Source organism: Humulus lupulus, chromosome 1, assembly GCF_963169125.1.
Source record: "Humulus lupulus chromosome 1, drHumLupu1.1, whole genome shotgun sequence".
NCBI classification, from domain to species: domain Eukaryota; kingdom Viridiplantae; phylum Streptophyta; class Magnoliopsida; order Rosales; family Cannabaceae; genus Humulus; species Humulus lupulus.
In genome coordinates, this window is record NC_084793.1 from 264,501,844 (window position 1) to 264,527,241 (window position 25,398).

Sequence of the window (25,398 nt, forward strand, 5' to 3'; positions counted from 1 at the left end):
ACGAGTGCATCCATATGTTGAGACTCTTTAGCCTATATGTTTCACACAATGTATGGTTCTCAATGACAAAGCGAATCCCAACATCAATGCTCACTCTAACATCTCAAGCTAAGTAACACGAGAGGCCATGTGCCAACACTTTTTGTCGTGCTCTATTCTATATTGTTTGAATAGCTCTCAAGTGGAACTAAGGATATTGTCTCTTCTCCGTTCAATCCTCAACGCACCATGCCTCCACACATGCTTGCAAACCCCTGAGATTGTCCACCAAACGGTAGCTAGTACACCTATGGCCTTTGCCCTTCTCCAACACAGTGTCTTAATTTCATGCTTTTGTGTGCTACTTAGTGTTAGAAAAAGGTTGACTAATCAACTATAGGAAAATGAATGAAATCTTACTTTTATGGTTTGTCCCCCATTGCTTGTGAATAGATTTTTGCCTTAGGAAAAATCTATAATTAAGACCTAAGTGGTCTTAGTTATAATTACACCTAATACTAATATATGTATATGTTTTCCTTTGAAGATTAATATATATATATATATTTTCAGTATATTTTTTCATTTTTACTCTTTAGAGTTCTTAGATCTTTTGCAGTGTGATAGAGTTCGGGCATATTTTGTTCGACGAAGTAATTGAGTTACTTGTCGTTCTCCATTATATCGTGAGAGATAGACGTCGAAACCTCTTGGAGGCGGCGAATCTGTTTTAAGGAAACTCTATGCTACACAGACCTCGGATTTTATTTTGTTTTTATTGTTCATTATAATTATTGTCTAAATTAATTATAATTGTTATGTATATTATAATTATTTATATTGTGTTATTTATAATTATAATATTGCTATTTATATTGTGTTATCTATAATTATAATATTTATGTATCTTTAATTAGTAGATATAAAGTTTGGTTTATCAGTTTATTCAAGTATTATATATGTTATGTTTATCTAACAATCTTAAAACAGATTTATTGTTTAAATATAATATTTGAATGTTTAATATATCTTTTAGTGATTTTTCTATATCTATATATTGAAAGATATTATTATTGCGAAAAGTTCGTTTTGAACTTAAATCTCATTAGAGAAATTCTGGGAACTAAATATTTTCAAAGAAACTAGACTGCTGAGGCAGGGGCTAGACCCTCCTAGTATTCTTTGGAAATTATCTAGTAGAGATATTTGGGGCTGGATAAATACTCAATAGAAATATTTTACGAGAGGCTAGACCACGAATGGTTGGGTTTTTGACCCTTCCAGGCTAACCTAAGAATTTTCTTTAAGTTTGATCTAATAAATCTATCAGCCATGGTGTCTGAGATAAACCTAGTCAATTCCAACCCACTGGAGTGGTGGATTGATACTGGTGTCACTCGGCATGTATGCTGAGACAAGAGTCTGTTCAAATCTTTTGAACAGGTAGATAATGGCGAGAAGCTTTTCATAGGAAATTATGCCACATCTAAAATTGCGGGTCAAGGAAGTGTGATCCTAAAAATGACTTCTGGAAATGAGCTGACTCTGAACAACGTACTCTACGTACCAGAGATCCGGAAAAACCTAGTGTCTGGTTCACTGCTGAACAAACACGGATTCCGAATTGTATTTAAGTCAGACAAAGTTGTTCTGTCCAAAAGTGGAATGTATTTGGGAAGGGGTTATGTAACTGGTAGGTTGTTTAAACTCAATGTTATGGTTGTTAAACCAAATATCAATAGAGTTAATAGCTCTTCTACTTATTTTTCTTGAGTCTTCTAATGTTTGGCATGGTAGACTAGGACATGTTAATTATGACACTCTATGGAGATTAATTAAATTGAATCAAATACCAAGATTTCATATTGATTCAAATCATAAATGTGAAACTTGTGTTGAGGCAAAACTAACAAGGTCATCCTTCAAAACGATTGAAAGGAATAATGAACCCCTAAATTTAATACATAGTGATGTATGTGATTTAAAATTTGTTCAAACAAGGGGAGGAAATAAGTATTTTATTACTTTTGTCGATGATAGCACGAAATATTGTTGTGTATTTGCTAAAAAGCAAAGACGAGGCTATAGAGAAATTTGTTCTCTATAAGACCGAAGTTGAGAATCAACTTAACAAAAAGATTAAGGTGTTGAGAAGTGATCGAGGTGGTGAGTATGAATCACCATTTCTTGAATTATGTGCTAAGCATGGAATCATCCATGAAACCACTGCACCTTATTCATCTCAGCAAAATGGTGTTGTTGAACAGAAAAATCATACATTGAAAGAGATGATGAATGCGATGTTGATTAGTTCTGGATTGCCTCAGAACATGTGGGGAGAAGCTATCTTATCAGCTAATTATCTTTTAAATAAGATACCCAAAAAGAAAGAAGATAAGACCTTTTATGAGTTATGGAAAGGAACGAAACATTCCTTCAAATACTTAAGTGTGTGGGGGTGTCTTGCCAAAATGGTTGTACCTTTACCAAAAAAGGTTAAAATAGGTCCAAAAACTATTGATTGCATTTTTATTGGTTATGCACATAATAGTAGCGCGTATCGGTTTCTGGTGTATGAGTCTAAAATATCTGACATACACAAAAATACGATAATGGAATCCAGAAATCCATCATTCTTTGAACATGTATTTCCATATAGATCAAAAGAGGATTCAAGTTCGTTGAAACGAACACATGAGACTATTGCTGAAAATAGTCAGTATCAAAATCAAGAGTGTGAGGATGAACCTAGACGTAGCAAAAGAATTAGAACAAAAAAGTCTTTTGGTCCAGATTTTCTGACCTATTTGCTAGAAGGTGAACCTCAAAGCTTTGATGAACCTGTGAACTTCACTGAATGCTCTTTATGGAAAGAAGCTATTAATAGTGAAATTGAATCCATACTTCAAAATCACACCTAGGAGTTAGTAGATCTTCCTCTAGGATGTAAGCCTTTAGGGTCCAAATGGATTTTCAAGAGGAAAATGAAAGCTGATGGTTCAATTGATAAGTATAAGGCACGACTTGTAATTAAAGGTTATAAGCAATGTGAACGCATTGATTACTTTGACACTTATTCTCCTGTGACGAGAATAAATTCCATTAGAATGATACTTGCTATTGCTGCGTTACGTAATCTTGAAGTACATCAAATGGATGTGAAAACTGCTTTTCTAAATGGGGATTTAAATGAAGAAATTTATATGGAACAACCCGAGGGTTTTTCCTCCCCAGGAAAAGAAAGAAAAGTATGTAAATTGGTGAAATCTTTATATGGTTTAAAGCAAGCACCAAACAATGGCGTGAGAAATTTGACCAAACTATGTTGGCAAATGGCTTCAAAATCAATGAATGCGATAAATGTATTTATGTTAAAGAAATAAATAATGACTATGTCATTTTGTGTCTTTACGTAGATGACATGCTCATTGTTGGAAGCGGTGATAAAATTATCAAATCTATCAAGAGTATGTTGAACTCGAAATTTGACATGAAAGATACGGGTCTAGCAGTTGTCATTTTAGGGATTCAAATATCAAGGACATCTGATAAGATCATTCTAAGACAGTCACATTATGTGAACAAAATTCTTGAGAAATTCAACAAAGAAGATTTTGGTGTATCTAGAACCCCTATAAATTCGAGTCTACATTTGTTCAAGAACAAAGGGGAGAGTGTCTCTCAGGTAGAGTACTCTAGAATTATTGGAAGTCTAATGTACTTAATGAGTTGTACAAGACCTGATATAGCATACGCAGTTAGTAAACTGAGTAGATACAAGAGTAATCCAGGGTCTGACCACTGGAAAGGAATAACAAGAGTACTTAGGTACTTGCGATTTACTTGTAGCTATGGGCTGCACTATACTAAATATCCAGCAGTACTTGAAGGGTATTGTGATGCTAATTGGATATCTGATATGAAAGACTCAAAATCTATGAGTGGATATGTGTTCACACTCAGTGGTGCAGCTGTATCATGGAAATCTTCTAAACAAACGATAATAGCTAGATCCACGATGGAATATGAGTTTATTGCCTTAGACAAGTGTGGCGAAGAAGCAGAATGACTTTGTCAATTTTTAGAAGATATTCCAAAATGGCCTAAACCAGTGCCAGCTATTGGCATACATTGCGATAGTCAATCTGCAATTGGTAGGGCACATAATAATATGTATAATGGTAAGTCTAGACATATACGTCGTAGACACAATACCATTAGACAACTACTCTCAACTGGAGTTATCTCTATTGACTATGTGAAGTCAAAGGATAATATTGCGGATCCGCTAACCAAAGGGTTAAATAGAAAGTTGGTTGAAAAATCATCAAGGGGAATGGGACTAAAGCCCATGAATGAAAGATCAATACAGTAGACACCCAACCTAGTTGATTGGAGATCCCAAGATCTGGTTCAAAGGGACAACTAAAACTGTAAAGATTATGTTGGATCACTGTGGGGGTTATCCTCATTGTCCATTCCTATGATGAAACAGTGTACTTACACAAGGGAAGGTTCAAAGGGTAACACCTACCTATCATATGCAGGTTTCAAACGTAGAACTCTATCGCCAGGGTCTAAACCATCTGTTGGTTTTTCTTGTGTCAGTTTTCATTCATGTGGGGGATTGTTAGAAAAATGTTGACTAACAACTATAGGAAAGTGAATGAAATCTTACTTTTGTGGTTTGTCCTACATTGCTTGTGAATAGATTTTTGCCTTAGGGAAAATCTATAATTAGGACCTAAGTGGTCTTAGTTATAATTACACATTATACTAATATATGTAAATGTCTTTCTTTGAAGAATAATATATATATTTTCTGTATATTTTTTCCTTTTTACTCTTTAGAGTTCTTAGATCTTTTGCAGTATGATAAAGTTCGGGCATATTTGGTTCGGCGAAGTAATTGAATTACTTGTTGTTCTCTGTTGTATCCTGGGAGATAGTCGTTGAAATATCTTGGAGCGCGACGAATCTGTTTTAAGGAGACTGTGTGCTACACAGGCCTCAGATTTTATTTTGTTTTTATTGTTCATTATAATTATTGTCTAAATTAATTATAATTGTTATGTATATTATAATTATTTATATTGTGTTATTTATAATTATAATATTACTATTTATATTATAGTTATTTATATTGTGTTATTTATAATTATAATTATAATATTTCTATTTATATTATAATTATTTATATTGTGTTATTTATAATTATAATATTTATGTATCTTTAATTTGTAGATATAAAATTTGGTTTATCAATTTATTCAAGTATTATATACCTTATGTTTATCTCATTTTGAGACTCATAGCCAATATGCCCAATAACATTTATGGAGGTTAGGCACGTTCTACGCTAGTAGCATATTGGCTGGCCAAGGAAAACATACCCAGAAATTTGAGCGAAGAACTAGCATGCACTACTAAGTCAATTTGCAGTAATAATTTTCATGAGTTAGTCATTCTCATATAGATATATAGATCCCCACGTGGTCACTATACCCATCTCACTCACTAACCCTAGCTAATGTTGGCTCACTTAGCACCTCTGTGTTGTGGGGATTGGAAAGCCATCACTAGGCATCCTCTATAAAAGAGTATTGTGGGCTTTTTAGCATTCAAACAGAAAGAAATATGATTTTGATTTGTATAGTTTAATAAATTCCTATTCTATATGAATTTCCAAAATTTGTTTCAACCATTCGTCTGTTGACCAAAATATTGGTTCCACAAACTTTCATATTTTTTTGAGCATTATTGAATATAAATATGGAAATGTCACTACCTTACAAATACAAACTATACACCAACTTGGACACCACCTAGCCAATGCATGCCACAAAGGGCCAGCACGTGACACTCAACTTCTTCACTAGTTTATGATAGTCTTGGAATAGAGTGCGAACTTTCTTTAACATTGCCAGTAATGTTCTCCTATATATATTCGATATTTAAGGCAATAACTTGTACAGTGAAAGTAACAGAGTTGTCAATCGGGCCACAATCATAGTTGTATAATACTAAATTTTGGCCTCTACGAGTTAACATTACTTTAGCAAAACCAATATACGTTTGTAAAACTATTGGATAAATATTTTCAAAAATTACATTGTTAAATGTAAAAGATCAATATTGTCACTCTTTTTTGACTTAGAGAAATGAGGATTATTGTTGTAAATGCTCCAACGGAGTGTTATTTCAAAAATCTTCAAGTGCTGACTATAAACTTGGATTACATTATCAGACGTTACTCATTATTCTTGAAGGACAGAATGATATTGACTAGAATACCCTGTCAGATGACTCCAAGAACATCAACGACTATTTTTTAGTGTTGCTGGTGGAGATATTTCATTTACGATAATAGCACTAGTTACAACTAGTTAAGAAGCATGTTGAATGAAAAGCCTACTAGTTGAGATCTCTTTGTAATAGTGACCTATTTCAGTTGTTTTGATCCATTGCAATAGTATTGCAGCTATTACAAAAGTTCATAACTGGTATCACAATGGCAAAAGACGACAAATATGTTGAAAAAACAAAATTGTCAAAGAGTTCCTCTCTACAGAAGTTATAAAAATAGATCATAAATGTACTAATGAAATTTTGGCTCACCTTTTGACGAAAAATTAGCTAGTGAGAAAGTCTTCAAAGCTTCAAAATGAAATGAGATTATTACCTTATTACATTAATAAGTCACTTGTGATGATAACCCAACATAATAAGTAGTTTATTGGGCAATAACTTGTCATGAAGTGATATGAGTTGAATCACGTTATTATCAATTATAACTTGATGGAACATAAGTTACTTCAAACTTCTCTTGTGCGGAAGGAACTTGAGGGAGGAGAATTTTGAGTTGTTTTATCTTAGAAAGAACAGTTCGAATTTGGGCAAAGCTGCAAAAATATCTTAAAGAAAATGAGTGCAACATAATCCAAGAGAAATAGATGGTATATTTGTATGGGAATTTACTCATTTGATATTCTTTGTTTTTGTAAAATATCATTTTAGTACCATCTGTTTTTAATAATGCTCATATGGTACTCTGTATTTTGAAAATATAAATATTTAGTATCCTAATTGATAAAATTTTGTCAATATTATCAAACTGTCAGCAATTATATATAATTTGTAGCTTGTATGATTGAGAGTAATTTGATTAAAATGATAAAATTTTATTAATTAAATTTGAGTTTATGTTATCAAATATGTGCAATTTTAAAATACAAAGTACCAAATATGTACGATTTTAAAATGCAGAGTACTAAATATGTTCAATTTCAAAATACAGAGTACTAAATAAATATTATTTGTAAACACCGGGTATCAAAATAATACTTTGTAAAAACACAGAAACACAAAGTATCAAATAGTTACCTACCCTATTTTTACTACTACTGTAACAATTATATATAATATATATATATATATATTCATAACTAATAAAGATATATATCAAAACACAAAAATGTTACCCGCATTTTCTTTTAGGCTTTACATACGCATTTCACATTTTCCATTACTCTAGAAGTAGTGGTACCATTCATGATCATGGATTAATAATGTTATATAATCACTTTAATTTCAAAGAAAATAAGCCTAGTGGTGCGTCCAATATTAATAGGGAAGTAGTATCTTCGAGCTGTACATATAATAAATAAATAAATACATAATTTAGTTAGTTAGTAATAAGTAAAACCAAAAATAAAATAAGAAACTACATAACAACATATTGTAACTTTAGCATTTTCCATTTTTATTTTTATTTTTTGACAAGAACTACCCTCAAAGTCCTCCTAAGCATCACCAGTACTCCTTCCCCATCATAATCACCACTACCGCTGCTGCTACCTGAGCTAGCCGGCGGTGGCATTGGTTGCAGCCACAGCAGGGTCTTGGTCCTCCCTCCAACGGTCACCATCTCAGCCTTCACCACCCTTATTAATCCAACTCCTCCAGCGCCCTTGACCGATTTTACAGCGTTTATCAACTCCAACATGAGTCCTGGCCTGTCCTCAAGGCTCAACGCCACCTTTATAAACACTAACCCTGCTGCTCCTGAATCCTGACCATCTTCTTCAACTCCTCCTGAATATTCCAAACTCAACCCATCCTCTCCGCCGGGGACAACGGTGCAGCAAACCGCTTCCACTTCCTCCACTGCCTTCTTCAGCTCCCTCACTCGCCTGATCGTTTCTGCCAGGACTGACGCCTTGTCCATCTTTATTACATGTAAAACTTAGAAATAATTTAACAATATTATATGCCATACATCAATAGATATATATTTATGTTAATATACGTACTTTAATCAAGTTTGGGAGGATAGTACGAAGGGTGGCGTATTGACCATTAATGCGCATTCTTCTAATTCTTTCGGCCTCGCTGTGTTTGAAGGCAGCAAATGGTTTAGCGTCGGCCTTCAGTTTCGGTTTGGTGATTGAGGTTAGCCTTCGATCCAGGCCATTTTGCATCGAATAACCCCTTGATGTGTTACGGCAACCAGCTTGGACCAAGTGCATTTTAAAAATACTAATACAAGAGATTAACTGGAAATGTTGTAATCTGATGTATCTATATAAATATTTGTGGGGTTTATGTATAGGAAACTTTCTTTTCTTTAAAAGTGGGGGAAACAAATATTATGTATTTCAAGTACTTGTTATATGTATGTGCTATTGAAGCATATATAGTGTGGTGTATCTGTGTTTAAATGAGAAAGATTACAATAGGATCATATGGTACTCTCTTTATAACTATTGATAGCCATAATGTATTTATATGGGCTGATTTTTTTCCTAAAATTATAGGATCCTGTGATCTTAAATGCTGAATTGTTAATAAGCTTGGATATTTCCTATATGTTGAAAATCTGGTTATGGATCTTTCAAATTATTAAGCTTTATTATATCATTAAATGCAGGATGATACAGGAGAACAAAGTGACCAAAAAACATAATTGATTTGATTTAGCAGTGAAGTCTTTTTTTTTTAAAAAAAAAACCCTATTGTATTATATGTGTGTGCCTATATAAATAAGTGGGGCTTAAGAAACCTAGACGTACACTAACATGAAAGTACCCAACTAAATTGTCATCATCATTACGGATATTTAGCATTTAAACTTAGCTCTCCCTTGCATATTTCTTTCTCTTCTCACTACATATGTGACAGATCAAATACTACATAATCTAAAAACTAAATTGTAAAATTTGCATGTCTTGAGTAATCTTTTTTTCACTAATAGGATCAGTGGAAGCAGTGTCCTTCTATAGCAAGCATCTATAGCATAGTCAATTTTAGAAGTTCAAAGACAACTTTGGATTAATGTCAAGACAGAGAAACTACAAACTGGATAAGATGGGGAGAATCACTCTTCTATAAGTTCTACGTTTTCCAGAGCAATAACAGGTTAATCATCAGTAAAGCCTCAAGTGGGATTTCAATTCTCTTGAGGTGTTAGGCTTGAGTTAGCATCGTCACATTTTGCTGTGCCAATGGATCATTCTAAGGGTTCAAGTGAAGAATACTCAACCAGCAAATGATGTGCTCCAAGTATAATACATCTTATATTAGCACCAACCAAATTCACAAATTACTAGAGTGATTGAGAACAATCCATCCTAATGGCATAGAAATCTCCTCTCATCAAATTACATGTCTCCACTTACTCCCACCACTTAAAAAAATTAAAATATAATTTGGTGGTGGGACAGAGTGGAAACATGTCATTTGGAGACAGGAGATCTATTCATTCATGCTAATGACATTCAAATTTCATATGTACCTTGCTCTATTGGTAACATGTAATTTTGGGGGGAGGGGAGATTTCTATTCATGTTAATGACCTTGGAATTTAATAAGTACCTTGCTCTAATGATACATATCAGCATTACATAAGATTACATGCATAAAATAATGACCTCTCTGCTCATAATTCATAAATAAAGGCTCAATCTTTCATAATTACTCCAGTGCATTAGTCATATTCCATTGTCCCAACATTCTGTACATTTCTAGCCAACATGATCCATGATGTTCCTAAACAGTAACCATCTATAAATTAACACATGCAAATGCAGGAACAAACTACGGGCGAGTGATTTAATGGATGAATTCTAACTTTCCCATTGAACTATACAAAATGAAAGTGGTTCATCCAGAAGAAAGATAAAACTATACCATGACTATTGTCCTACTTAGCAGTAAGGAAAGCACCATGTCAATGCAATTTCAAGGCAAAATCCATTCTAAATTCTTTGGCTATCCTATGACTATCACCATCTAATGGAAGAACCATATCACAGACCAACAAATCAGAGAAGATCACATTCTTTTTCAATCAAAAAACAACCTTACCATACCATTCTTACCAATCAAATAACAAGCCATCAAAAACATCATCTTCTCCATTAGTAAACGCCAGCCCAGTATGAGCATCTTCATGCCATGGACTAGGCTCATTTTCATCTTCTCCATTCATTATTCCTTTCCCCTTATCCACATTGACCTCTGAACTTGCCACTCCCATGGCAATGTCACCATCACCCACCAACTTGCTTGTTTGAACTCTTCTCATCCGATTCCCCGCTATCTTCTTCGTTTTCAAGGCCACAGATTTGACATTCTTCATCCTCCTCGCCGGAGCTTTGACCATCTTCTTTGGCAATTTCTCACCAACACCCACCTCTGTTGTCCCACTCTCATTTTCATGCATTCCCAACTTTTCAGGTTCCAAAACCTCTTCCCAAAACCCATCAACGAAATCTTGGTCACCACCATTTTTGAAATCCATGGAAGAAGAATCATTACTCTTGCCCTCGTTTCCACTACGCCTAGAGTCATCATTTAAAGAACCCAAACCTACATCATCATCTGAAATCTCCATTACCCCATGATCATCTAAACAACATTTTCTTTTCTTGAAGTTGTTTACGTTAGCCTTGTTTTTTTCCTCCGAATAGTCTACTGAAGAAACCCCATAACAGAAATAGTACTTGTCATCCCCCGGAACCATAATATCCGTCGACGGAGGGCTGATCGCCACCCCATGAAACCCTCTTCGGCAAGTCTGACATCTCAGGCAACAACCTTCGTACACCTTCTCGAACTCGAACATGCAGTAACAGAAAGGACACACAGTCCAGAAAGTCTCACTCTTCTCTCCGGACCCATTTCCATGATCCGGAACTCCACCCTGTTCTGGTACTTCCGGCACGTCTCCAACCTCAATATCGTACTGGGCCTTCTTCTCCGGGTCCGATAACAACATCCAGGCTTCGCGAAGAAGCTTGTAGGCCTCCATGGAATGCGCGAACTGGTTCTTCTTGGGGTTCACGAGAATCATGAGCTTCACAAACTGATCCCAAAGGGCTTTGCGATCATTTGACACGGTCCGATTGGTTTGGAGTATGGAGTAGTAGTCAAGGCGGTTGTTCTTGAGACGCTCCGACGCGTGGAGAACATCAGCGACGGCGATAACTTGGCAAGCGTCGGCTCCGATGTTTGGGTCAGACTCTTGGGCTTTAACAGCGTAACTCCGGCAGCCCAAGAAATCTCGTCGGGACAGGCATTGAACGGACTGGTCCAGTAGTGAGGTTGAACCCGAAACGTCGGTTTGTGACTCCATTTTCGTGTCTGGTTTTTCAGGAGAAAGAAAAAAGAGCCGAGGGAAATAAATTAGTATTTGAAAAGGCTAAGCTTTTATTCCAGAGACGAAAATGGTCTTCTCATAAGAGATTTCGGAATGCATTTTGGCCGTTAAATTTTATTGCGGTTTTCATTGAAGATGATGTGGACGGCTTGGATGGAGGTCGACATGGATGAACTCTCCTAAAATTGGACCGTACTACAGGCTATTTTAGTCTTTTCGTTTACTACCATTGTTGGTAGCTTGAAATGCACTCTTTACAATTTAGAATTTTTTTTTTTTTTAATATCAAGATGGGATTTTTATTGGTTTTTTTTACAATGAAATATATTCTTTGAAAAAGTCATAATATGGTATAGTTTAGGGTTTATACCTTTTTGCATATCGTGTTTTGTCAAAATTACTTGTTTGTGTTTTGTCACAATCTTTATTTTTGAATCTTATGTTTTGAAAATTTTATTTTTATTTTCTGCGTTTTGTAAAATAGTTCAAATAGACTTTTAAATCCAATTTTGATGAAGAAAAAATTGAATTAACAATACAGTTGTTAGACAAAATGATTTTGTTTTTATTTTAAATTGTTAGTTTAGTAAATTATTTGTAATTTTAGTTCAAAAAAATTTGACCAAAATCGAGTTTAGGGTTCTATTTGAAGCATTTTATAAACACACAGGTTCCAAACAGGTAATTGGATAAAACACGGATCCAAAAATATATAAATCCTATAGTTTATAACACTAAACAACTAGAAGAGAAGTTGATAAATCTTTTAGCAATACAAATTCGATATCCACCCTAAGAGCATGCACTACTAATCAATGTGCAGTCTTATTGGCTGTAAGACGCACATGGATTAGGGACACTCCTAAAAAATTAGACAACAAATTTACAATTTCCTTTATTTGTTATTGCAATAAGAATATCGTTTGGAAAAGACAGTCACATCACAGCTGTTAAACAATATGATTCAACAAAACTCAAAGGAAGACCTACCATTAGCCTCCAATCCAGTACTACCATTAAAGCTACACGGAAAGCAACTTTCAAAACAAAACATCATACAAAACACAATATTAGTAAAATAAAAATCATAATAGAAAAAAAAACTAAATAAAGCAAAATCTCTATTTGTTAATAACAAAGAAGATAATAAAATAATAAAAAAAAAATATTTTGTGACAACACAATATTTAATAGATTATAAGTTATTAAAATACAATTAGTAAAAATAAAATATATTAAATTAAATAAACCAGCTATCTTGAAAAAATGAAACAAATATTCTTCCAAAAAAAATAAATAATTAAACAAAATGAAACAAATATCGATTGAACTCAAATTTTAATGAATAAATAAAATAAAATAAAAAACTTGAGAACAAAATTGGAAATCTTTTCTCAAAAAAAAAATATATATCATCATTAAACAACAATCAGGAAGATAATTTTCTAACAAAAAAACACAACAATAAATATTATCATCAAATTAAAAATCATACACTAAATAAACTAAATTGAAAAATTATATCTCTATAATTCAATGAGATGAAAAAAAGAAAATACTTATCTTGTCAATTGTTCTTAATCCTTTAAAGTTTGTCAATTTTCATCCACTCCATACAACAAAACAAAATTTGAACAAAACAAAAAAGAAACATTAAAGAACAAGATATTTACATGTTAAGGCTCATATATATATGTATAGTATATATATAGGGAATTTCTTGGGTGCGGGCGTTCTGTACGTCCAGAACGCCCGCACCCTTACAGTTTTATAAAAAAAAAAATTTAAATCCTTCAAATAGTTTTTTCATTTAAGACTATAGATATATTGGGTTTTTCAGTAACTTTTTGTCAGTAATTTTTTTTTAAATATTTCAAATTAGCAACTTTTTCATTTAATATTATACATATATATTTTAAAATTCTGTAATTGTCAGTGACAACGTTTTTCTTTTGAATAATTTTTATTTTGTTTTTTATTTCTAATTACAATTTGGAAATCTACAACTAACTAAAAGTTAAAAAAAAAAGTGAAAAATACATTGCATTACAAAAATACATAATTTTTCAATAAAAATACAGAGTGACAAAAGTATAAATACGGAGTGATAAAATCACAAATAAAAGCAGTAAAATATAATTTTTTGTGATCAACGTTTACAAACTTGTAAATATCTATTATAAAATTATAAATATATGTTACATATTTATAAATAATATTTACAAAAATTAGTTATATAATTGTAATTTTTTTTTTTTGAAGATAAAACTTACAAACAAATTCGTAACTAAATTTTTTATTTTTTTAACAATAGTTTACCAATATAGTCTTACAACTAAGACATATATTTTTGTAACTAACATTTATGAAAATATTTTATAGTTAAAAAAATCATAAACAAAAAATATATAATAATATTATACTTTTGCATATTGTTACAATATTGAACTAAATAATTACAGGAACCATCAAATTTATGCGATACAACTTAAGAATATAAATTTAAGATATTTATTATTTATAAAATACTTTATTGAGTATGTATATTTATATGAAAAATGCGGTTACAAATGGATGAAATATAATATTTTTTAAAACAAAATTTATATTTTTGTAACAACAATTTACAAAACTAATTTCACAACTAAAAAATTTATTTTTGTAACTCACATTTACATAACTATTTATAAATTTATTTAACATGATTATTACAAAGATTTACAAAGCTAATTTTTTAACTTAAAAATATATTTTTGTAACAAAACTTGAAACTTGGACTAAAATATGGTTTTTGTTTAACATTGAGTGTTAAGATTTGACTAGTTATGATTTAAAAAAAATATATAATATTTTTATAAAGAATAATAATATTGTGATTATCTTTAATTGTATATTGTAACTAGTGGTGCGGTTGGTGCGGTTTTTCTCTAATTTTTTGGACTGCACTGCATTGACCTCAAACCTCATAAACAGCACCGCAAAAATGCGGTGTGGTGCGGTGCGGTTTTGGCGGTTTATACCTATCGCCAAATAATTTAACAATTAAATATTATAATTAAGAAAGATTCATAATAAATCTTATAACCATAGAGTGTTTAACAAAATAATTAAATGTACAACAAGCTAATAAACTTTAAGCAAAACAATAAAAATATAACAAATTAATAACAAATAAAAAATGTAATATAAAAGTAAATATTATTTTAATTAAGGAGGAATATCTTTAGATTGAAGTAGAATATGTTTTAGCATCCTATGAAACATTATATTTCTTTCTAGATATTGTTTATATTATATTATACTATATAAATATTATTTACAAATATGTAACATATATTTATAATTTTATAATAGATATTTATAAGTTTGTAAACGTTGATCACACAAAATTATATTTTACTGCTTTTATTTGTGATTTTATCACTCCGTATTTACACTTTTGCCACTCTATATTTTTATTGAAAAATTATGTATTTTTCAAAAAAAATTTAACGTTTAGTTAGTTGTAGATTTCCAAATTGTAATTAGAAATAAAAAACAAAATAAAAATTATTCAAAAGAAAATGACAACTACAAAATTTTAAAATATATATGTATAACATTAAATGAAAAAGCTGCCAATTTGAAATATTTTAAAAAAAATTACTGACAAAAAGTTACTGAAAAACTCAATATATATAGTCTTAAATGAAAAAACTATTTGAAGGATTTAAAAAAAAAAAAATTTATAAAATTGTAGGGGTGCGGGCGTTCCGTACGCCCGCACCCAAGAAATACCCGCTATATATATCTATTATATATAAAAAAATGTGTAGATAACGAAAATTATTGGTTTTAACGGTTTTTTATTTTTTTAATGTTAACTTTAATGGAATATTCTTATATCTAACAGAATATTATTATATTTAACGGTAGTTTGTAAACATATCTTAAACTTAAATAAAATAAAATAAATAATTAAAAAAATTAAGATAGGATATTTTTTTAGATATTTTACAATAATAATTATTTAAAAATAATAAATAATTAAAATATGATATTTTTGAAATATTTTACAATGATAATTATTTAAAAATAATAAATGATTAAACAAATTAAAATATAATATTTTTTAGATATTCTACAACGATAATTATTTAAAAATAATAAATCATACATTTTATAACTTAAATAAAATTTAATTAAATTTAAACTCACTTATTAGAATAATATCATATTAAATATATAATATAATCTAATGTGAATTAGTAACAAATTACTTTTTTTTAAAAAAAACTAGCTAGAAACTTAAATTTAAAATACACGTATAATATTTAATATTACATTAAACATATAATATATAATCTTTTGTTGTCACTCCCAAATTAAAAAACTAGAACAAACATAAACTTAAACAAAAATAAATAAATTATTTATTTCAAAATTTATATGATATTAATATAAATTTAATAAAAATAATTAATAAATTATATAAATAAAACTAATCAGACCTGCAATACTCGTATCTAGGATATATATATATATAGGCAATTTCTTATGTGGAGACGGTAAAAACGTCTGCACCGGTGGAGACGTTTTTTTTGCACCATTTGATCAAATGAAGGGCTATGATCTATCCAAATATTTGGTATAACTCTCTCAGAACTATTCTCTCTCTCTCTTTCCCTCACGCGTCCGAACCCATTCACACACATTCAAATTTCTCTCTTCCGAAACAACCCATTCACACACATTCAGAACTATTCTCTCTCTCTCTCTCTCTTCCGAAACAGAGTTCTCTGTTTCTTCTCCATCTCGGTTTCTCTTCTCTACCAGGCTTCTCTCCATCGTCGTCTCTCTCCATCTTCGTCTCTCTCTTCATCTCTGTTGTTCCAAAGCTCTCATCGACACATGGGTAAGTTAAAATCTGTTATCATTTTCTTGCCATTAATTTAGCTTTCATCAGTCTATGAACCTATCCATCTCTCTCTATGCTATCAGATAAGATGTTAAATATATATATGGGTATTAATGAGAAAGATAAGATCATGTATATATGGGTATTAATATAGAGAAAGATAAGATCATGTATATATGGGTATTAATATATGCTATCATATGTTGAATATATATGGGTATTAACGAGAAAGATAAGATTAATTTACACCATGTATGTGTATAAAGTATTATAGAAATTGCATTGTATGTGAGTTGTAACACACTGGTGAAAATGATGAACTCTTATTATATTAACCTATTGATTGGGGTATATAGTTTAACCCTGTGTGCTTATATAGTTTGGAAGGTGGACATAACTCGTGTGCCCATAAACTATTTGACATAATTCCTCAGTTTGTATATATGTTGTAAGACCACATTAGCTAAAAAATTTGGAGAGAATTCCAGAAATAACTATTAAGCCTCTTTCTCCATCTCTGTATTTGGGTATTAATGAGAAAGATAAGATGATGTATATAAAACTTTAGAGCTGCACTTGGATTTTAAATCAGAACAATATATATATATATTTTTTTTTTATCAGAAGAAAATATTTATTGATCAACTAACAATTACAAACAAACCAGAGGAAGAGAACCACCCCCCAGCCTAAACCAGAACACCAATCACAGATTCTTTACAAACTTAAGCATCTGCTTTTCTCGATAAGTACACTTACTGCCTACTAAATTCAAAATTCTAGCTTTGATAGAGTATCTAATCATATGGTCAATCTTATACACTGGTAAGCAAAAATTATCAAGCCAGCAATGGTTCCTATTCAGCCATATATGATAAACAGCTGCTGCACATGTTGCATGAAGTATCAACGAAAACCAGCCAGCCCGAGGCAAAGACAGCCACTAGGTCCAATTTCTAAACTGAACCGGCCAAGATAAGCCTGTCAGCCAACCCTGGACAGCAAGGATAATTTTCCTGGAAAAGACACAATCAAAAAACAAATGAGTATGATTCTCATCCTCTTGACCACAAATTGGGCAGCAAACTGAAAGGAGAGGGATATGACAGGACTGCAGCCAGTCTCTGGTATTCAATTTCGGGTTCACTGCAAGCCAAAGAATGAATTGGTGCTTTGGAGCCGAAAGCCTACACTAGACCACCTGCACATACAGCACTAGCTCACCAGGAAACACAATCGAATACAGGGTGCCCAGATGGATTTTTCCATTCCTAACCGCAGCATTCAACTCAAAACCAGACCATAGATGGCTCAACTTAATGATTCTCCTCCAATACCAGCTAGTATCCTGCTTTAAACGATACTCCCATATTGAAACACCCTTTAGATAAACACCATTAACCCATTTAACCCATAACACATCCTGCTTGGAAGATATTGCCCAGAAATACTTAGCCATCACTACTTTGTTCCAAGAAGAGCTATCCTTGAACCCCAATCCTCCAAAGCATTTAGGTCTGCTGACATTATCCCAAGAGATCCTGTGCATTTTACTTCTATTATCCTTCTCACCCCAAAGGAACTTCAAACACAGGCTATCAATTGCTTTCACAACTTTTTGATGTAAAATGAAAATATTCATCCAATAGGAACGAATCCCCAACAAAACTGAATTGATTAGTTGAACCCGGCCAGCATAAGATAAGTGACGATTAGACCACCCTTTCAGCCTAGCTCTCATTTTTTCAATCAGAATATCACAGTCACTAGCCCTCCATTTGGTCGGTCTGAAGGGAACAATATATTTTTCTTTATTTAATATTTATAGTTTCCACTTCATTAATTTTCCTTACTAATCCAAATTGATTTTCTGCAATGATCCACTCTGATACGTTTTATGTCATCCTTTGTTTCTCTACAAATTAATAAAATATCACATGATTATTTTAATGTCTTACTAGCTAAAAAAACAAGTGACAACCATATACATACATATATATATATAAAACTTTTCAATATGGGTATTAATGAGAAAGATAAGATCATGTATATACAAAGTTTAGAGCTGCACTTGGACCACTTTAGAGGTGTGCTATTCGTCTGGGATTAAAATACATGCATATAAAAACCATATGATGATGATGATATATATATGTTTTGTACATAAATAAAATCATACCCCCTTCATGATTAAAAGAATGATTAGGACAGTTTCTTCTTTCCAAAATGGTGTGAGTTGGCTTAGGCTAGCTATATATAACTTCACTAGTATTGAAGTTGCAATAGTATTGAGTTTTGTTAATTTTATTGAGATCAGTTTTTTGGTTAATATTTTTTGTTAATGTTGCAGAAGTCTGATTTATTCTGTACTATTAGCTAGAGGAAAAATATTTTTGTTTATGTCATGTTTCTTTTTTGTAGAAGGAATGAAATTTGGAGTAAAATGATTATTGTATGGTTGTTAATATATTTCCCCATTTTATGTTGCTGTTGATTTGGTGATTTAGGATGGAAGTTTTATTGCTGAATTCTATAATGGAATCAATACAGAGGCTGCGTAATGATTATGCTGGGTTGAAAGATGATTTGAGAGTAATTAAAGATGAATTACGTGCAATAACTGAACATGGGAAACATAGACATAGTGAGGCGAAAATCTTTGAGCGTAAAATGGTTGAAAAATTAATTGGGAGGAAGGAAGATGTTGCTTTTGTAAATCCTTTAGGTAAAAACAAAGCAAATGATTTTGATAGACAGAAAGATGATGTCGTTAAATGTAGTGGGGTTGAAAGCAAAATGGACGATTTAAGTAACGGTGAGTTGAATAAGTGTGTAGGAGATATTCAGGGGTTAGATGATAGCTCAACTAATATAGAATGCAAAAGGAAGACATGTGTTGGTAATGGAGAGGATAAATGTTTGGGGGGAAACTTCGAGAACTTTGATGATACTGTTTTCAGGATTTCATCCTAATTTGGAGAAACATTATTGCAGCGTGAAATGTCGATGAAAGTAAGTAATGGTATCTTTTGGTAGGTTAAAAGTTGATTATTATTTTTTTTTTGGTATTTTTGGTTTTTTTTTATTTTACTTGTTGAACCTAATTGGTTGTTAATTTTGAGATTGTAGAAGCCTAGAGTTTGTACGATTAACCAAAAATGTTCAAAGTTGTCGAATGTAAAAGTAGGAAGCCAGTCAGTGTCTAGTAGCATTGGTGGGCCTGTTGATCGGAGGAAAAAAATGGTAAATGTGTAATTGAGTACGTTTTATATTTATTTGTTATTGTACCTTGTTTTATAATTTACTAGTTTATTTAATCAGGTGAAGACTAAATCACAGACAACTCCACGTGGAGTTTATGTTTCTAATGTTACAATTGGGCAGAGCCAAAGCATAGGGCCCTTTAAAATTCGCACCCCCATAATGGACGATGATATATGAAAATTAATAGAATACATATTTGATGATAGTTTGAATCATGAGTAAGTATACTTTTTCCATTAGTTAACAATAAAAAATTTCTATCCGATACCCAATATTATTATAAATTTGTTTTATAATTGTGGCACAGTGAGACACTGGTAGACACGGGGTTTAATCATCTCACGCGTGGTTTGTTTCGAACATTGTGTCCTAGGGTTTTTATTAATGGAGAGGTATGGATTGATAATGTTGGACTGTTTAGTTAGAAGTATTCACTTTATATATATTTCCCCATCTAAACTAATATTCATGGACGGTAAGGGTAGGTTTCCAATGTTTTTTTCTTGTTTTGACCGCAGGTGTTGAATGTAGTATGTGAGATGAACACACGTAGGGAGCAGCAAGTTTCAACAGAGAGTCATTCGTCATGGTATTTGAATACTAGAATGACGGTGAGTACTGTTCCTGTAGCAAAATTCAACTCAATATAAGAGATATCGAATTAATTGTGAATATTTTTGAGTGGCAGTGTACTGGAATTAGTATTCAGAACTTGTTTCCTCAAAGTGGTCGATCTGATTCAGCTCGTAAACTATTTATTGGAGATTTGAATTTATGTGGGAAGGTATATTTATGTGCGGTATTTTTTTGTATTTTTGGGTTTATTTTATTAGTTGAATATTTTATTATTTTGCAGATTAAGATTCCAGTTCACAACGAGGTGATGCAACACTGGGTTCTCTTTATAGTTCATGTAGGTAATGGGGTTGTCGAAATATGTGATTCGTTGCTGCTAGGGCGCAAAGAATCATTATCACAATCTCTTGTTCCAGTGGTGGTGAGTTTTTTAATTTTTTGGGGATGTTTTAACCTTTTTCATTGTTGGGAGTAAAACTGAGGTGGGTTATTAATTAACTAGAGAAGGTTTTCTATTTCTAAACTAAAGGTGTAGTATTTGACTATCATTACAGTTGATGTTATCTTGTTTTGTCCACACTGTAGTTGCAACAGCTTGATTTAGTTCTCCGAGATGAGTTATCACAGTGGAAGGGACTTGTGAAGTCATTCACATGTTTCAAGGCTTTCACTAATAATGAAGTTGTCCAACAATCAAATGGATATGACTGTGGTATTCATGTGATAAATTGGATGGCACAACGCAACCCTTCTGACTTCAAACCGAAGGGTGTAAGTTTTTATGTTGTACTGTATTAATTTTTAAAACTATTGAGTTTCTTAGTAGTTGAATAATGTTTATATTAAGTAATGGAATTTTTTTTTTTATTTCTTTCACAATTCACAATTTTTGTTAAAGTATAACTTGGATGATGAAAGGGCTCGTGTCGCTGTTGGTTTAGTGACATCTGTACACAACAAAGTTAGGGATCAAATAATGGCTTCAGCGAGGACAAAGACGAATTCCACTCGATGTGTAGGGAAATAGGTTTGATGATTGGTAATTGTGAGTGAGGTGTTTCATGAAAAATATGTTTAATGGGGTGTGGGTCTATTGTCATGGGTGCTCCGCATATCCTTTTGAGCTAATTTATGTATTGTCATATACTTTTAATTTGATCTTGTTGCCCCTTTCTATATGTGAATGACAGGGTGTTTATTGTGTGGGGGTGATGAATTCTTTGTATATAGGTGTGATGTATTATTAAAATGAACAATGATGAATCAGCCCCTACTTGCATATATTGAAGACAAATAAAATATATTATAAAAACTACCATGGCATATTAAGCATTTTCTATTATAGAGCTTCATATATTTGTCCCACTTTAATTAAGAATAAACATTTAAAAACACCACCCTGTCCTATTTCAAGTTTTTATACTGAAGACAAGAACCATGGTATAGCATGGCAGTGGCTATTTGTACAGCAGTGGTGGTTGTTAGTTGTTATGAAAATTTTGGTATATGATGTCCCACTTTAATTACTGGTTGGAGTTGCCTTATAACACCTGCAACTATATGAAGGTAACGTCTTCAAAATAATGTATGTTTTTATTATGTTGGTGGAAACTATAGTTGTTCTACATACCATTAAAGGTACCAAATAGGAGCAAAGCAATTTTATAGATTGTGCTGAGACATAGCATATGAAAATTATAATTATTGAGCCTTCCCATAAGTAACAGAGAATATTGTTTTCATTGTACAAGATATATATAACTCATTTTCAGATATAACATGTGTTGTGACCTGACAAACCAATGCAGAAAGTACCATAACGATTTATTCATCTGAAACTTGTATCTTACATCATATAGAACATTCAAACAACCATGTATATAATAACAAGTATGGATGGAACCCATTAACAATGACCACAAACAAAGAGTCATGCCACTCCACAAGCTAGAGGCACGCCCAATTAATGAATCTGATGCAATGATATTCGAGCAAAGCTTTTATACACTAATGACCATTTTTGCGTAAATTTAAATTTATAAATTAATGGCATTACTCCCGATTCAGTAAGTGCAATTACAAGCATTCCCTCGTACATGATAACAATCCAAGACAAGATTCGAAAAATGAACTAGTCGTGTCATTAAACTTTGCCATTTTTTCATAACTTAATTGGCAACCAAATGAGATAGAAGAGTACTTAATAAAGCTCCAGACAAAATATCATAACGAAATTAGAAAGGACTTTGCCACCAATTGTTTCCCTCCTCAACTTGTGTTCCCACTTTATTCACTTTATCATTCTGTAGTTCATTGCCTAAATCGTCAACAACATCATTTTCTGTCTCATTCTCATGCTGTGTGTAGTCCATTGAGTTTTGTCCAGCCCATTCATCATTCAATCCCATTCCATAGCATTGGTCATCTTCTTCTGCATCTTCATATTCATCTGACTCTCCAATCCGGTGATCCTTCTTCCATTTTATCGGGCAAGTCAACTTGTTATGTCCACTTTTCTGGCAGATACTACACTTGCGGCGAGTACCTTTTTTCGAGCCAGGTACCTTTGCTGTACCCTTACTTTTTGTGAAGTATGGATCCAACACTGGGAATTGAAACTCCCTGTGTAGAGGCAGGTTATGGCTAATCTCCTTGTCTCCCATGTCCACAACTGCTTTAAGCTTACCGCATAATCTGTCAATCTCACTTTTTGCAATATGGTATGTCGACTGATTCCTCGATCCAAGATACGCAATTTCACCCAACTGGCTACTAATTGCACCAAATCTTGCACTCTCCACCACTCGTTTGTCTAAGGTAGCGTCCATATTGCCAACTGGAAAATTGTGAGTCTGTTTAGTCTCAACCATCCACCGAGATAGTATTAGTGCTCGAGGCATTGAAGTAATGTGTAGGTGTTTTATTGAAGCAAATATATGCCGGCATGGTATCCCATATGACAAAAGATATTGGCATTCACAAACAAAGAGATCACGCTCCGGGGTTACATATACATGCCTCTTCCCTTGTTCAGCAGCATACTTGTGAAGCTTCAAAATTATTGCATCCTCTTCCTCCAATAGGTTTTTCACCATGTACCTACCTTCTTTCAACATCTGGTGTCGTACCTTGTAAAACATGTTTCGTGTGTAAAGATTTTCTAATTCATCCTCTCTCTGTGGCAAATTTGTCTTCCCGAGCTGGGGACTAGTGTGAAGTGTAATGTACTCATCCTTTGCTTCACGTTGTCTAATTAAAGATAAGGTCATGTTGACCACCCTGACGAACTCGTACAACTTCAACTTTTGATTCACTTTTTTCTTCAACACCGCATTAATACCTTCACTTCATTGAGTAGTTGTCATTCCACAGAAGAAATTCCCTCTCAGAAATGTTTCAGCCCACTTCTCCTTGTCTGCATAAAGCTTTGCAGCATATTCAGTGCCTTGTATCCCAAAATCTTTCATTAAGTCGCACCATTTATCTTCAAACTCGTCCTTTGTGTAGTACCAGAATACCAATTTGGTAAACCTACTCGCAAAAGATGGATCTTTCACTTTTAAAACATGTTTGTTGTGTAAATGCCAATAACACAATCGGTGGGGTACATCAGGCATCAACTCCTGTAGCGTGTTAGCAATAGCTTCGTCTCCATCTGTCACTATTGTTTTCGGTAGAACACCTCCCATGCATTCCAGGAAAGCCCTTGTCGCCCACTTGTAGCTGCTGCCAGACTCATTGTCAAGAATGGCAAAGCCCAAAATGCATGTGCTATAGTGGTTATTAATTCCTATCCATATCAACAGCGGCTTCCCATAACTATTAGTCTTGTACGTCGAATCAAAAGCTACTACATGGCCATATGTTTCATAGTCCGATCTACATCTCCCATCTGCCCAAAATAAATTAAGAAGACAATTATCCTCATTGTACGAAAACTGTCCAAAAAAACCAGGGTCTTCATCAGCTTTATGCTCTAAATATCTGATTGCCCGCCCTGCATTGGAACCGATAAACTCAACTTTTGAAGCATGGGATATTCGATTGTGAAGATCTTTTGGTGTGAATGGAATCTTCTCATAACCATCCATTTGCTTTGCCATGTATGACATGATGTGGCAAGTTCTTATGCCTTACTCCTTCATTATTTGTGCAGTCGTCAAGGTTCCTTGTGTCATTACCCGATTGGACCGAAGGAATTGTTTATGGTTGTCTGCTACAATGTTGTGAGAATGAATTGGGATGAATTCTTTGCATATCCAATGCGTACTACCCTTCACCAAGTTCACTCGAAAGCAAACCTTGCATCCCACTCGACTAATTGGCTAAGGCTCCCTAGTTCTATCAAGCCTTCCCACATGCATTTCAGATCGCCAGCCCTCGCAGGAGCATACCCACTGACGTTGACGTACATCACCTGTAGTATTTTTTCGCATGATACTTTTACGTAGGCTGAACCTAATGAATCTTGCATATTCATGAATGAATTCTTCAGCCATGTCCAGTGATTGAAAAACATGGCCAACCATGCCATCTCTACTCAACAACAATGGGTTTTCGTTTAAATCATACTTAGAAAATTGGTCGGTATCCTTCATTTCTTCAGTTGCCATTTCCGTCTTTTCGGAACTTGATGTCCCACCTTCATCAACTGTATTCTCCATGTCATCTCCACCACCTTCATCAATCGTATTCCCCATGTCATCTCCCCCACCTTCTTCTTCCTCATATTCTTCACAAAAGCGTAAGCCAAACCAATCCAAATCATTCTCTTCGATAATGTCTGTTCCGGACCTTTGAAACATAAAATTCTCCAACAGTTAGAAATTAAATTGTATTTTTTAGCCAAATATTCATATGCAAATCTACATTAAAATCAAACTATCCCAGTCTTCACATTTCTCTTCATTAACTGTTAATTCCTATGATATTTTCTATTCCCCATAATCATAATTACAGTCTCATTTTGACTCGAAAAGTTGAAAACGAATTCATAAAATGTAGAGTCCCAGAATTTACTTAG

General features: G+C 32.9%; 4 protein-coding genes across 4 annotated transcripts; all 4 read right to left on the minus strand.

Annotated features, from left to right (window-relative positions):
- Positions 1 to 7,590: 7,590 nt before the first annotated feature.
- On the minus strand, positions 7,591 to 10,154 carry LOC133806178 (transcription factor bHLH131). The gene is made up of 2 exons (XM_062244302.1): positions 8,292 to 10,154; positions 7,591 to 8,206 (listed from the first exon to the last, which is right to left on the minus strand). The coding sequence occupies exons 1-2, from the start codon at positions 8,505 to 8,507 to the stop codon at positions 7,748 to 7,750; spliced, it is 675 nt and encodes a 224-aa protein (XP_062100286.1). The 5' UTR covers positions 8,508 to 10,154; the 3' UTR covers positions 7,591 to 7,747.
- Positions 10,155 to 10,301: 147 nt separating this feature from the next.
- On the minus strand, positions 10,302 to 12,075 carry LOC133806168 (uncharacterized). Its single transcript, XM_062244295.1, has one exon. The coding sequence runs from the start codon at positions 11,612 to 11,614 to the stop codon at positions 10,355 to 10,357; it is 1,260 nt and encodes a 419-aa protein (XP_062100279.1). The 5' UTR covers positions 11,615 to 12,075; the 3' UTR covers positions 10,302 to 10,354.
- A 10,534-nt stretch (positions 12,076 to 22,609) lies between these two features.
- Positions 22,610 to 23,644, minus strand: LOC133833722 (protein FAR1-RELATED SEQUENCE 5-like). The gene has a single exon (XM_062263453.1). The coding sequence runs from the start codon at positions 23,642 to 23,644 to the stop codon at positions 22,610 to 22,612; it is 1,035 nt and encodes a 344-aa protein (XP_062119437.1).
- Positions 23,645 to 23,722: 78 nt separating this feature from the next.
- Positions 23,723 to 24,478, minus strand: LOC133833739 (protein FAR-RED IMPAIRED RESPONSE 1-like). The gene has a single exon (XM_062263454.1). It carries the CDS (start codon positions 24,476 to 24,478, stop codon positions 23,723 to 23,725), a length of 756 nt encoding a protein of 251 aa, XP_062119438.1.
- Between the last annotated feature and the right edge of the window lie 920 nt (positions 24,479 to 25,398).

Bases quoted from the DNA above. Each gene is read 5' to 3' on its own strand.
- LOC133806178 (XM_062244302.1), bottom strand. From the start codon at position 8,507: ATGCACTTGGTCCAAGCTGGTTGCCGTAACACATCAAGGGGTTATTCG. The intron at 8,207-8,291 runs GTACGTATATTA...CATGTAATAAAG, and splicing joins TCCTCCCAAACTTGATTAAA to ATGGACAAGGCGTCAGTCCT.
- LOC133806168 (XM_062244295.1), bottom strand. From the start codon at position 11,614: ATGGAGTCACAAACCGACGTTTCGGGTTCAACCTCACTACTGGACCAG.
- LOC133833722 (XM_062263453.1), bottom strand. From the start codon at position 23,644: ATGACCTTATCTTTAATTAGACAACGTGAAGCAAAGGATGAGTACATT.
- LOC133833739 (XM_062263454.1), bottom strand. From the start codon at position 24,478: ATGGCAAAGCAAATGGATGGTTATGAGAAGATTCCATTCACACCAAAA.